Below are 12,683 nucleotides of genomic sequence, written 5' to 3'. Positions count from 1 at the left end.
ATAATATTTTGTGTAGTTTCAGCTCCAGCTCGGCGACCCAGATGAGGTAACTTCATGAAATGAACGTATTCACTTCATCTTTCTCCACGTTGAAATCAGAACATCTAGAAATGTAGAACACAGAACGTTGTGGTTGCCAGGTTGGTGGAAATCCCTCAGTCTGCGCCACACAAGCTCTTAAACACCCAACAAGTATTTGGACACGTCTGACGGCTAAAACCCGCTAATTAAGAAACTCTTTGGTTGGATTTATTGGAGCCCAAACATGATTTTGATGTTTGGGCTCCAAACATGTTTGAGTGTTAAATATAAAAACTGTCAGAAGGTTTTTCAAGCGTTAGGTCGACGTTAAACGAGGACGAAGCGACAGGATATCAGGGAGCGTTTTTGTTTTTGGTAAATATTTATTTCAACCGAATCAATCTTACGTCACAGTGTGAAGAATAAATCAGGTTTCTCTGTGATCAGCTGTGAGTGTTGCTCAGATGTGGGTTTATACGTTCTCTGAGCGTTCTGTGATGCTGCTGAATCAGTCCTGATGATCAAACTGCAGAGTTCATGTTTACAGCTTGGACCGACTCCCTCTCAGTGTTTAATAGAAATGTTTGGGATCGAGTCACGTTTTACTGGAGATGAACGAGATCAACAGCAAAATAAAGAGAAACTAGACGACATGTTCCTGGCTCGCTAACAGGCTAGCCTTTAGCTAACAGTCGGTCATTAAAACCTCCAGCTTGGCCCGTTTCATGAGTGGAACTTTTCTGGTGTGGGAACCAGTTCTGTCCATCGTGAACCGGTCCACGTGTTCTGAGGTCTCCTGTTTCTCCAGGAGGTGGAGCTCTACAAGTCCAGCCAGCAGGAGAAGCTCGGTCTGACCGTCTGCTACCGGACCGACGACGAGGAGGACCTGGGGATCTACGTCGGAGAGGTGAGCGAGACCGACTCAGTTCTAGCTTCACTCATCCATCACTTCTCCGTCTGAGTCATTCATCCAGCCAATCACCTTCCACCAGTTTACTCATTCATGTATTCATGCAGGTTTTAATAATTCAGCTCCGTTCCTAATTCATCTACTCGTCTGTCTTCTCCTCGGCCGCTTTGCTGACTTGTTTTTGTCGATTATTTCAGGTGAATCCAAACAGCATCGCAGCAAAGAACGGACGAATCAGAGAAGGGGACCGAATACTGCAGGTGAACAAGTCCGCCGTTAATCCTCCTCCAGATCTGGAAAAGTTTGGTCACATTAAAAAACCAACAGAACGCTAACTTCACTTCAGTTCTAAAACAGTTGTTACCTCAGTATCGTACTTTAATGTGTTATTGTGAGTTCATTCTGTGTGTTAATGATGCATTTTAGGCTTTTTTCAACGTTTAACACAATTAATATGACTGTATGAGTGATTGTGGAAAACATTAAAGTGGCAGGGTACCAAAACTACCTGGTTAGGTCTAGATACCAAAACTACCTGGTTAGATCTAGACACCAAGACTAACTACTACCTTTCTGTTTCCCGGTGATCAGAACTGATGATAATGTTCCTACTAGAAGGTGGAGAAAGTTCCTACTGGCCTGAACGTATGAGAATGACCAGAATCAGGCTTTTTCTAATGGCCAGCAGGGGGCGACTCCTCAGCAAACATTTTCATCTGGAGTTTATGACCTCAGTCACTAGTTTCAAGTGTCCTTGAATGCAGCATGAAGTTCACTTTGTCCTCTACGGCCCCACTTAGAAAACAAAAGAAGATTTAAGTTCCTGCTTCTAAAAGCAAAGACGGTAACCGCCAAATTCCAAACTGTAGTCGACAAACCGACGAGCCACTCCTTGGTGGCTACATCCATCTTTTACATACAGTCTATGGGATGTCTCAGCTATCTCCATGACAACCAAGCAAACTATCTGCTGAGGAGGAACACAGCAGGTGGTTAAAGAAACCCTGTGACTGAAGTTCACATTTCATCTTTAAAGCTCAGCATCACCTTCCCATGAGCCACTGCTGTCGTGGGTAAGTGTGGCTGTGTGTCGTCGAGCAGGTGAAGCAGCGACTCTGAATTCATTCTCTGATGCTTCTGCCAACTTAAACACTTGCTTCCTGCAGATTGAAACCACAAACTCGTCCTCCGCCACACGGGCAGACTCTGTGAGGCTCAGATTGAAATCAAACTATGCAAATTTACACCTGGGACCTGCAGGACGGCGTCGTCCAATCAGAGCCGCCGCCGGCAGCCCAGTTACTACCTCACTAAAAATAGACCGAGAGGGATGCAGGAGGAGAGTCTCCACCAGACAATAGAACAGACGGTTCTGATTCTGCAGCACCTTTATCCACTGACCAGAGTTCTAGCTTCAGACTGTGAATGTTCCAGAGGTCCAGGTCCTTGAAGTCCACAGAGGAGGGTCCAGATTGATCACTTTAATGGACTTTTTCCATCATTTCTGAGCCTCAGAACTTCATCAGTACAGCAGATAGACACATGACATTTAGGAGGAAGAACACATCTGGGTTCTGCTAGAAACTGACACCAGATCAGTTCTACATCCATCCAGGTGTCTCAGTCTGAACACTGGACCTGGGTTCTGGTCCAGAATGACTTGAAAGAGACACGAAACAACACGAACACAAAATGACTAAAATACAGCAAACAGCTCAAGTGAGACACAAAAAGAGACAAAACGACAGAACAAGACAGAAAATCTGACAGAACCTCAAATCAGTTCTACATCCATCCAGGTCTGAACACTGAATCTGGTTTCTGTTCATTTTCTCTACAACTCAAGTTAGGAGAAGTACTGGCGGCCCAAAGTGACGACAACACGGTCCAACACACCTTCAGCTCCTTCTGAATGCCTCAGAACCTGTGAAAATCAAATAATAATAGTAATTAAAATTCAATTTACCAAAAAAGTCCAAACAGACCCAAAAATTAGACAAAATGACTGAATTTACATAAATGAGTGAAAATGGTCCTAAAAGACTCCATTAGTCAAAAATGTCCAGAGTTCTTAAAAACGTGTTCAGATCTGAGCAACATGCAGGACAACGAGTCCAAATCCTCCAGAACCGCTTTTTAAATGAAAAAAGGAAATCCAAACTGAATCAAAGATGATTAAATCGCATCTATAACCAGCTGCTAGCATCAGTATTATGGGATGTCTTACATTTATGAAATATTTAGATGAATTTTAAACCAGTTGTTGTTCATTAAATCAAATTCTGCGTCTTTTCGGACCATTTGTTGAGATACTTTGGTTAATTTGGGACATTCTGGGAAACTTTAGAGACAATTTGGACGAGTTGGAGGTATTTTCCAGTGATCGTGGACGTTTTTTTTCTCTTTCTGGTTCATTCTCGGGTCGTTTAGGGCAGCTTTAAATCACTTTAGTCAGTGTTTTGTCATTTTAGTCAAGTTTCGAGTCGTCTTAGTCATTTTGAATAACAGACAACACATCCAACATNATTCTGCTAAATCAATAAATTGTTAGTCATTAACATCCCATGGATCTAACCAAACCCTCAAGTTATCTGGTGGATGTTATTCCAGGAAATTGTGAAAATCTTTTGTGAAAATGCAGCAAATGTCTGACACGAAAACAGAGGATCGATCACAATGTCAGTTTTTAGAAAGGATGAGTTCCGAAAAACTTTGGAGCCTACTTCAGCCTGAGTCTGAAAATCCTGAAAGTTCTTTACTCACACAGATGAAGCAGAAGATTTCCAGCGTTAAGATTTTATTTTCATGCATGGAAACTACAAACCAAACGTCTCCCTGCAGAGCCGGAGGACGACAACGACGACGACGACGACGACGACTCCCATCACCACGAGCTGTCGGCCATCAACGAGCTGCCGGAGCGCGACAGCAGCAGCGCCTACAACACCGGCGGGGAGAGCTGCCGCAGCACGCCATTGGTCAGCACCGAGCAGATCCCGCCCCTGCAGGAAGATGAAGACGGCGAGGCGGGGAGAGGGCGGGGCCTGACGTCTCCGCCTCCTCTGCTCCCCCTCGGCCGCCTCCCCCCTCTGAACTCCCCCCTCACCCCTCGGCGCCACCGGGACCGAGAGCGCCGCCACTCCAACCTCAGCTGCTCCTTCTCCCCCAGCACATACAGGAAGTATGAAGCAGCCAATGGCAGCGCGGCGAATGGCTCAAGCTCCACCCCCTCCACGCCGTCAAAGTTCAGGTCGGGTTTCCACTGCTGGTCTTTAAATGTATGTTTTCTGCTTCTTTATAAATAACACTGGACGTGTGTTGTCATCGTCAGATCGCTGAGCAGGGAGGTGGCATCATCATCATCATCATCATCCAGGAGAGCAGATGGAGGGCGGAGCTCCAGAGCAGGTGATTCTCTATTCTAACCAATCAGAGCCTCCTCAGAACCAGCTGGTTCTTTACCTGCAGTAGCTTTAGTTAATGCAGCAGAGTTTCACCTTCATACGGTGAATGTTCTCAGAGTTCCAGGACCTTGAAGTACGGATCAGTTTTACTTTGGACTTTATAATTGTAAACGTGAAGCATGGAGGAGGAACCATCATCATGTCAGGATGCTACGCTTTCCAGACAAATTTGTGATTTTGGTTCATTTTTAACTCATCCAGAGGTTCTGATTAATCTCAGACAGGTTTCTGTCACTTTGGACAAAGTATTTGTTATTTTTCTCAACTTTTAGTCATTTTGGTCAAATTCTGAGTAACTTCAGCCAAAGTACTTGTTTTATTGGTGATTAAAATGAATAAATAAATAAATGAGGACAGATTTTCAAACCATTTTGGAGACGTTTTTGTCATGTGGGTCAAATTTTAAAACGTTCTGGTGAAGTTTTTGCCGTTTTGGTTTCAAGTTTCAAAGCATTTCAGATTTTCAGGTTTTTGGTGTTTGACACGATCTGTGTGTCGTTTTGGACAAATTAATAATGCTTTTGGTGAACTTTTAGTTAAACTTTAATGGACTTTTTCCATCATTTCTGAGCCTCAGAACTTCGTCAGTACAGCAGGTAGACACATGACACTTTAAAACTGAACCAGATCAGTTCTACATCCATCCAGGTCTGACTATCTTCAGACGAGGTTTTGTTCTGCACCAGCTAACAAACACCTCAAACAAAACTTCCCAAATGACAAAAACATGCTTGAAATAAATATTTTTTCCCAAAATGGCTCCATATTTGTCCAGAATACTTCAAATGTGTCCAAAAAGCCTGAAAACGATTTCAAACTATTTAAAACATCACCGAACTCACAGTCGACTGACTTTTCATCCTGAGATGTCGTGTCTGTCTGCTGCACTGATGCATTTATGACGCTCAGAAATGATGGAGAAGGTCCATGAAGAAGGACTAAACGTTCCTGTTGTTGTGACTGCAGGTGGAGCCCCCCGGAGGCCTGACGGTGGAAGTGCAGAGTCGAGTCCATATTTCACCAGAAGACGCCACAACAAACCTCCAGAACGCTACCAGAGCTGCATGACGCTGCCGTCTGAGGGCCTGGTGGAGCCTCTGGACCGGGTCAGGGACCGGGTCAGGGACCGGGCCGGGCCGGAGGGCGAGGACAGAGGGCCGGGCACCGGCAGCAGCGGCCCCGCCAGTCCCCACAGCGTGAATAGCGCCCCCTGCCCTCTGGAGGACCAGCATGTGGGGGCATCCAGGCTGGGACTGGCCTTACCGCTGGTACTGACCCAGTCGTCGCCAACAGCGTCACCGCAACGCATGGAGTGGAAGGTAAAGCGATTTAACGTCCAGATAGACCTGTAGTACCGGCTGTGTGTGAATTAATTAATGACTATTTTTACTGCATTTAAATCAGTTTTATTACCGTGTTTCATACGGAGGGTTTTTTCTACGTCTTTGTAAACACATGAGGACAAACCACATTACCAAAGGGAACTAAATAGTGCTAAATAGTTCCACATTTTAACATGTGGCTCTGTGGGAACGTTTGAAGCCTCAAGTGGACATTTGAGGAACTGCAGTTTTCCGCTTGTTCTCACAGCACGACCTGCGTTACACATTCTGATGTGAAATACAACGTTCACATCAGAAATCTTGTTTATTTTTACAAATGATAGTTTGTTCTTTTACAACATTTGACAGTTTTTTTATGTTTGTTTGTTTTTCTGCTGTTTTATTGTATTTAAATCAATGACCAATATAACTTTGTAGGTATAGAATCACATCGTACGCATTTCAAAGTGTCTGAAAACATGAACTCCTATTGGATTAGAATCCACTAAAAAAGAATAAAAAATCATTATTTTGAAGTTGGTGGACGTTAGAGTGTTTTTAATGTTTTGTTTCTGGCATGCAGTCTTTTTTTTTTTTAACAATGTCGGTGATGTTTACTGATATAATTTAAAAATGTAGTTAATGAGGCGGTGATTTTTGTCACATCAAGCAGCTCTGATATGAAGCCCTTGACTCTGAGTGAGTCTAAGTGATGGGGCAGCGTTTCCAGAAGATCTGAGGATTCATGGACTCATCAGATCAAACTTGTCTCCTGAATCCAGCTCGAAGCCTCCTGACTTTTATTAATCTGAAGTCAAGGAGCTGCAGATGAACAAAACCCTCCCAGAGCTCAGATAAAAGAAGCCTGAATTTAAAATGTTTAAAACAGAGAGACGACGGTTTGTCCTTCTTCAGGTGAAGATCCGCAGCGACGGAACTCGATACGTGGCGAAGCGTCCGGTCAGAGATCGACTGCTGAAGGCTCGAGCCATGAAGATCCGAGAAGAACGCAGCGGCATGACGACGGACGACGACGCCGCCAGCGAGATGAAGCAGGTAGAGCTAGAANTTCCTGCTTCCTGCTTCCTGTTCTTCATACTTAACATGATTTTATAAAACCGTTTTGTCAAAAGAGAATTTTTAACAACTTATAGTAAACCGTTGCAACGGCCGACCCGACCCAACCCGACCCAACCCGACCCAACCCGACCCGACACTCGTGATGTTTACATCATTAATAATCAGTCTGATGTGCGTCTTTAGATCACTGATCGTCTGGTCAGTCACAGGCTAGAATACAGTCTAAAGCTGATATCTGATGTTCTGACCAGCGGTCCAACACCTCAACATGTTCTGGTTCCAGAGGACCAAGACAAACATAAAACAAGATAACAAAACAACAAACAAGTGCGATAAAGTACGTTTGTGTGGATTCATCAGGTCGTAATCTTTGGACAGAGACTCAGCAGCAGGACGTAGCACCATGTGACACGACAGGACTTGTTGTTATTGGTTCTTGAAGACGTTCCACCTTCATCCAGGAGGTTCTGACGTGTTTTTCACATTGAACAGAACTAAATGGAGATAAAGGGCTAGATGAAGGAGAGCGCCAGGTGTTGGTGATCAACAGGTGAACTAATGACCCGCTTTGGTTCCGTTTGTCATCCAGAGTAACGACTTTAATCGAGTGTCTTAACGAGGTTCTACTTTTGATTCTATACATCAAAGTCTTCCACTAATCTGTTTACGACTCTTAATGCCGCCTCCTGCAGATCAACGGAGTCGACATCCAGAACCGAGAGGAGGCCGTCGCCATCCTGACCAGAGACGACAGCATCAACTTCTCCCTGCTGCTGGCCCGGCCCGACTTGGAGGTGAGAACAGAGGACTCGAGAGGACACGAGACGAAATGAGACAAAACACGACAAGACTAGACAAGCGAGGAAGAGACAAGACACACCACAACACGACAACAGGACATAGTACTATATGACACAACAAGACACACCACGACAAAACACGACAGGCCATAGCACTACAAGACAAGACACAACAGGACAGGACTCGGCCCAACAGGACAACAGGACAACAGGACATAGTACTATGTGATACAGCAAGACATGACAAGAGAAGACATGACGCAACAAAAGAAGACATGGCACAACATGACAACAGGACATGGTACTATATGACATGACAAGACACACCACGACAAAACATGACAGGCCATAGCACTACAAGACAAGACACAACAGGACAGGACAGGACAGTCGAGCTTTGAGACCTTTTGGACAATTTTTGAATATTCTAAATAACAGAAACACGTCCAGGGTACCAGTGATCGTTTGTATGAAGTTTCCCAAAAGTGTTGCTCCTGATGAGACGAAACAAATCTAAAATGAAAACTATCCTTCATCCAGAGGCGTAGCGCCACCTGGAGGAACGTGGAGACGACTCGGTTACAGTTCACATGCGTCTAAACCACCTTAGCTTAAAACGTGTCGCCTCTCTTGGACCGACTCTGCAGACTGACTGGGTTCCTCTGGGGTTCCTCTGGGGTTCCTCTGGGCTTCCTGTGGGGTTCCTGTGGGGTTCCTCTGGGCCTCTAAACACACAGAACATAAAGGACGTTCTCGGTGTGCAAACGCAGCGACTCGGAGTCGTGATGGATGTCTGACAGCCGAGTGTTTCTGCTGACGGTGGACTCCTGCGGTGATGAATATTCACCGCCTGACTCGGACCGATGAGCCGTCAGTCGGCGTCCGACCGGCTCTCCCGGTTACAGCCTCCTAACGAGGAAACAGGAAGTGATGGACGGCTCACCGGCAGAGCAAATGACTAATTAGGAGGTGATGGAGGAGCGGCGATAAAAACCCAGAGAGAGGAACTATTAAACCAATAAATCACCAGAGCTTCAAGGAAACGGAGAAGAAGGTTCAGTCAGGAACAACCTGAGAACCGTGAAGGAGCGTCAGTCCATCAGCCTGGTGCTCCTCCTTCTGCTTCTTAAAACCACCTGGAGCAGCTAAAAACACGAAGCTGTGACCGAGCTTCTGCAAAAGGTTTGGTGGGAAACCTGTAAAACAACCATGACAAAACCATTTACCATCAGACAGTCCTCGTACGTCGCTGCAGTGATCCGTCATGTTCTGGGATTAATAGCTTGTTTTTTTTTAAACAGTCAAAATGTAAAATGTCACCGTTTTCTGCTGTTTGGGGAAAAATCTGTGAAATAACAGTTTAAATGTTATTTTCCAGTCCTTGATGGAAGTCGACACGTTATTGTTTGGAAAAATATAAATCATTTTTTAAAATAATTTTCAGTCAACCTGTAGATTAATATTTTTTTGCTGTGATTTTATGAGCTATGTGTAATTTAATAAAACCGGGAAAATCATAAAACACCAGTAAATTCATTTAAAACTTACCTTTTAAATTGTGAAAATAAATTTGCAATGTTTTTTTTTTGCACATTTTATTTGATATTTTACGTTCAAGATGCAAATTCAGTCCGTTTTTGTAATTTTTTATATTTTCACTTAATATTTTTTTCACTTCTTTTCGTTTAAAAATGCAGAAAAACATCAATATAACAAAGGAAAGCTTCTATAAAGTGATATTATCAGCAGTAGTCGTATTGTTAATGCTCTAGTGTGATGCTAAAGGCGTTGATTTTGTCTTGTGGTGGTCTCCTGCCTCCTGTCATCAGCTTTTCTATAAAACAGAATTCTATAAAATAGGATCAAACGGACTTTTAGACCAGATTCTGGTCGTTTACGCTGTTTAGAGTGAAACTGCCTCCACACGGTGAACCAGCCGCTGCAGCTTAAACGAATCTGGGGAAAGATTTACGGGCTGAGGAGAGACAGAAGAAGACGTCAGAGATGAGAACGGAGGAGACGATATTTATCCATGTGACCTGATTTATCGTGTCAAGGTCGCAGGCGAGCATCCATCAGGAACACGTGTTCAGATCCACATACGTGTCGCTTCTTCCATGACCGAAAGAAACTAAATATGGTTAAAAAAAACAACAACAAACATAAAACTGTGGAATTCACAAACAATATCAGCTTCAGATATCTGGAAAATTATTAGATTTTAGCTCATTTAAATACAGAAATATGAAATAATTACTGTATTTAAATGAGCTAAAATATCCTCATTTTACAGATGTTTATTATTATTATTATTATTATTATCATTATAAATAATGATAATAATAATAATTTCAGCCCTTGTAAATAATATCTACTTTAAAAAAACAATATTAAACATGTAAATATAAACCAATTAATAATATTAAATATTAATACTTCTAAACATACAGGTATTTTAAAAAGGGGACATTCTTTCAAATAATAAAAACATCTGTACATTAAGGATTCATTAGCTGATTTAAATACAGTTTAATGGTGTGTTTTTATTATTTATTACTATTTTATTTGCTTTTTTTTTACAGTCACAATTCAACAAACAGGAAAATCTATCATGAATCTACGTCTATTATTTACTGTTTGTCAGTCTTTGATATACAGAATTTTTCTTTCAAATAATGTCAAAATCTGCACAATAACATTTAAGCAGATTTAAATCCAGTAAACTTCCAGCAGATTGTTTCAGCTCAGAGCAGCGTGAGGAAATGCAGGCGTGTGCAGCCAATCGGGACTACTTTCAGCGGCGCATTAATCCACATTTTCTGTTCCAGCAGCAGGACGGTTTAATGTGAGTCTAATAGTTTCTGGAACAAACTGGAGCTTTATGCTGACAGTCATAAATAAAAGTTTCCCAGACCGCAGACACACAGGAAGACGCTGCATGAAGCTGCAAACGAGAAGCAAATGAAAGTGAATGGATTCCATACAGGAGGCGACGTTCTCCAGCCTGCTCCCAATAAATCATCCAATCACAGGCCGGACAGAGTCTCAACCAGTTCGCTGAAATGTAACCGTTAAATCTTTGCGTTCGCTCGTGTGTGACTTCATGAAACTCGTCTTCAGCTCACGTCTGCTTCTGCTGCAGAACAACGATTCAGTTTATCCGCTTTAACGATGAAATGTACAACGGACCTCCTCCTACATGTCATGTGTCTATCTGAAGTTCTGATGAAGTTCTGACGCTCAGAAATGATGGAAAAAGTCCATTAAAGTGATCAACCTGGACCCTCCTCTGTGGACTTGAAGGACCTGGACCTCTGGAACATTCACAGTCTGAAGGTAGAACTCTGGTCCGTAGATAAAGGTGCTGCAGAATCAGAACCAAATGTTCTGAGGAGGTTCTGGAGGAACTTTGATTAGATTTGGCAGATTTTTCGCCCCACCAACTCTGAAGATGCTAAAAATCTCTTGAGTTTCATTTTCACGTATTTTTTCTGTCTTTGCTGCAGAATGAGAACGTTGTGGATCCAGAGGAGGAGCTGATGGACGGAGCTGATCTACCTCCAGACCGTCGGGCCTCCTCCTGCTCCTTCACCTCCTCCCACCTGTCCGGATACTACCGGCTCCACAGACCAGGACCAGGGCCAGGAGGAGGCCCAGTCGGCCCTGGGGGAGGCAGGGAGGGAGCCGGGGCTGAGGAGGATGAGGAGGATGATGAGGAGGACCGAGGGGAGAAGGAGGACCAGGAGCCTCCGGTGCCGCTGCCTCCCCTACTGGGTCTGGCTCCGCTGCTGTGCACCAGCCAGGACTTGGACAGCGGAGTGGGTCGGACCGACGACAGCACCGAGCCCGACCTGCTGGGAGACCAGACCAGCACCTGCAACACCAACACCACCAACACACCAGGAAGCACCAGGAAGTTCAGGCCCGGGCCCAGCCCCAGGTGAGACCCTGGATCGAACCAAGGTCTTGTTAGGACCTTGGAATTAACCAAACCCAGTCCCGTGCAAGACTCTGGATCTAACCATACCCCAGGTAGGACCCTCGAACTAATCCAGTCCCAGGTATGGCCCTGGATCTAACCCAGTCCTAAGTAAGACCCTAGATCTAATCATTTAACCCAGTCCTAGGTAGGACCCTAGATCTAATCATTAAACCCAGTCCTAGGTAGGACCCTAGATCTAATCATTAAACCCAGTCCTAGGTAGGACCCTGGATCTAACCGAGGCCCAGGTAAGAGGGTTGCTCCCAGCAACTCATTAACTTGACTTTATTTTTGTTGTCATAAGGACAGTTTTAAGAACAAACAATAAATAAAGGTAATAGGTTTAATATGTAATAACATTCTGCTGACCCATACAGGCCCAGTCCTCGGCCCAGCCCCGGCCTCGGCCCCAGCCCCAGACCGAGCCCTAGTCCTGGGCATGGCCGAGGAGACACCACCCCTCCATTCCTCCACCTGCGAGACCTCCAGCTCAGCTCCGACTCGCTGCCCGGCCTGGACTGGACCCCTGGAGGAGGACCAGCAGCATTCAGCCCCCATCACCACCACCACAAGGTATATTAACCACCAGAACCAGAACCTGCCGGCATTCTGTCGGTCAGTAACTCAGGCTGACTCTCTGTGGGATGTTTCAATGTGTTCGTGTTTTACTGCTCAGAAAACCCTTTAATTCATTATCTAACGCACTTCAACCGTCTCATAGCAACAAGCAAGAGATGTGGACGAGTGTTCAGAGCTGATAGATGGAATAAAAAGAGATAAAAACAGATGTCGGCAGGGTGAAGATACTGTCCAGGGCTGCAACGGATCATGAAGCTCAGAGCATGTTTCAGCAAAATAAACTTAGCTAGAAACAACTCAGAGAACCGTCTGTCTGCTGGTCACACCTCAGGCAGGTCAGACAAGTCAGAGTTGAACTAAAACAACAACAACCTCAAACAGACAAAAATATCTTTAAATGACCCCAAAGAGCCATTTTTAAATCCACAAAGAGACAAAAACGCGTCAAAGTGACTTAAAAAGTCTCTTTAAGGTTGTTTTGGAGGTTGGAGGTCCTGAACCTCCTCAGAGTCTCTGTCATGGTCC

General features: G+C 44.3%; 1 protein-coding gene across 1 annotated transcript in view; it reads left to right on the top strand.

Annotated features, from left to right (window-relative positions):
• LOC103365594 (PDZ domain-containing protein 4-like) overlaps window positions 1-12,683 on the top strand; it is a 43,980-nt gene that overhangs the window by 23,627 nt on the left and 7,670 nt on the right. Inside the window, exons 5-10 of the mRNA XM_008293067.1 lie at window positions 830-928; window positions 1,129-1,237; window positions 3,773-4,181; window positions 4,263-4,339; window positions 5,362-5,714; window positions 6,633-6,773. Of these exons, the coding sequence (XP_008291289.1) occupies window positions 830-928; window positions 1,129-1,237; window positions 3,773-4,181; window positions 4,263-4,339; window positions 5,362-5,714; window positions 6,633-6,773 (1,188 nt within the window). The remainder of the gene's footprint in view (window positions 1-829; window positions 929-1,128; window positions 1,238-3,772; window positions 4,182-4,262; window positions 4,340-5,361; window positions 5,715-6,632; window positions 6,774-12,683) is intronic.

Source organism: Stegastes partitus, unplaced genomic scaffold, assembly GCF_000690725.1.
Source record: "Stegastes partitus isolate 25-593 unplaced genomic scaffold, Stegastes_partitus-1.0.2 Scaffold855, whole genome shotgun sequence".
NCBI classification, from domain to species: domain Eukaryota; kingdom Metazoa; phylum Chordata; class Actinopteri; family Pomacentridae; genus Stegastes; species Stegastes partitus.
The sequence above is the reverse complement of the archived record's forward strand: the minus strand, read 5'-3'. Positions and strand labels throughout refer to the sequence as shown.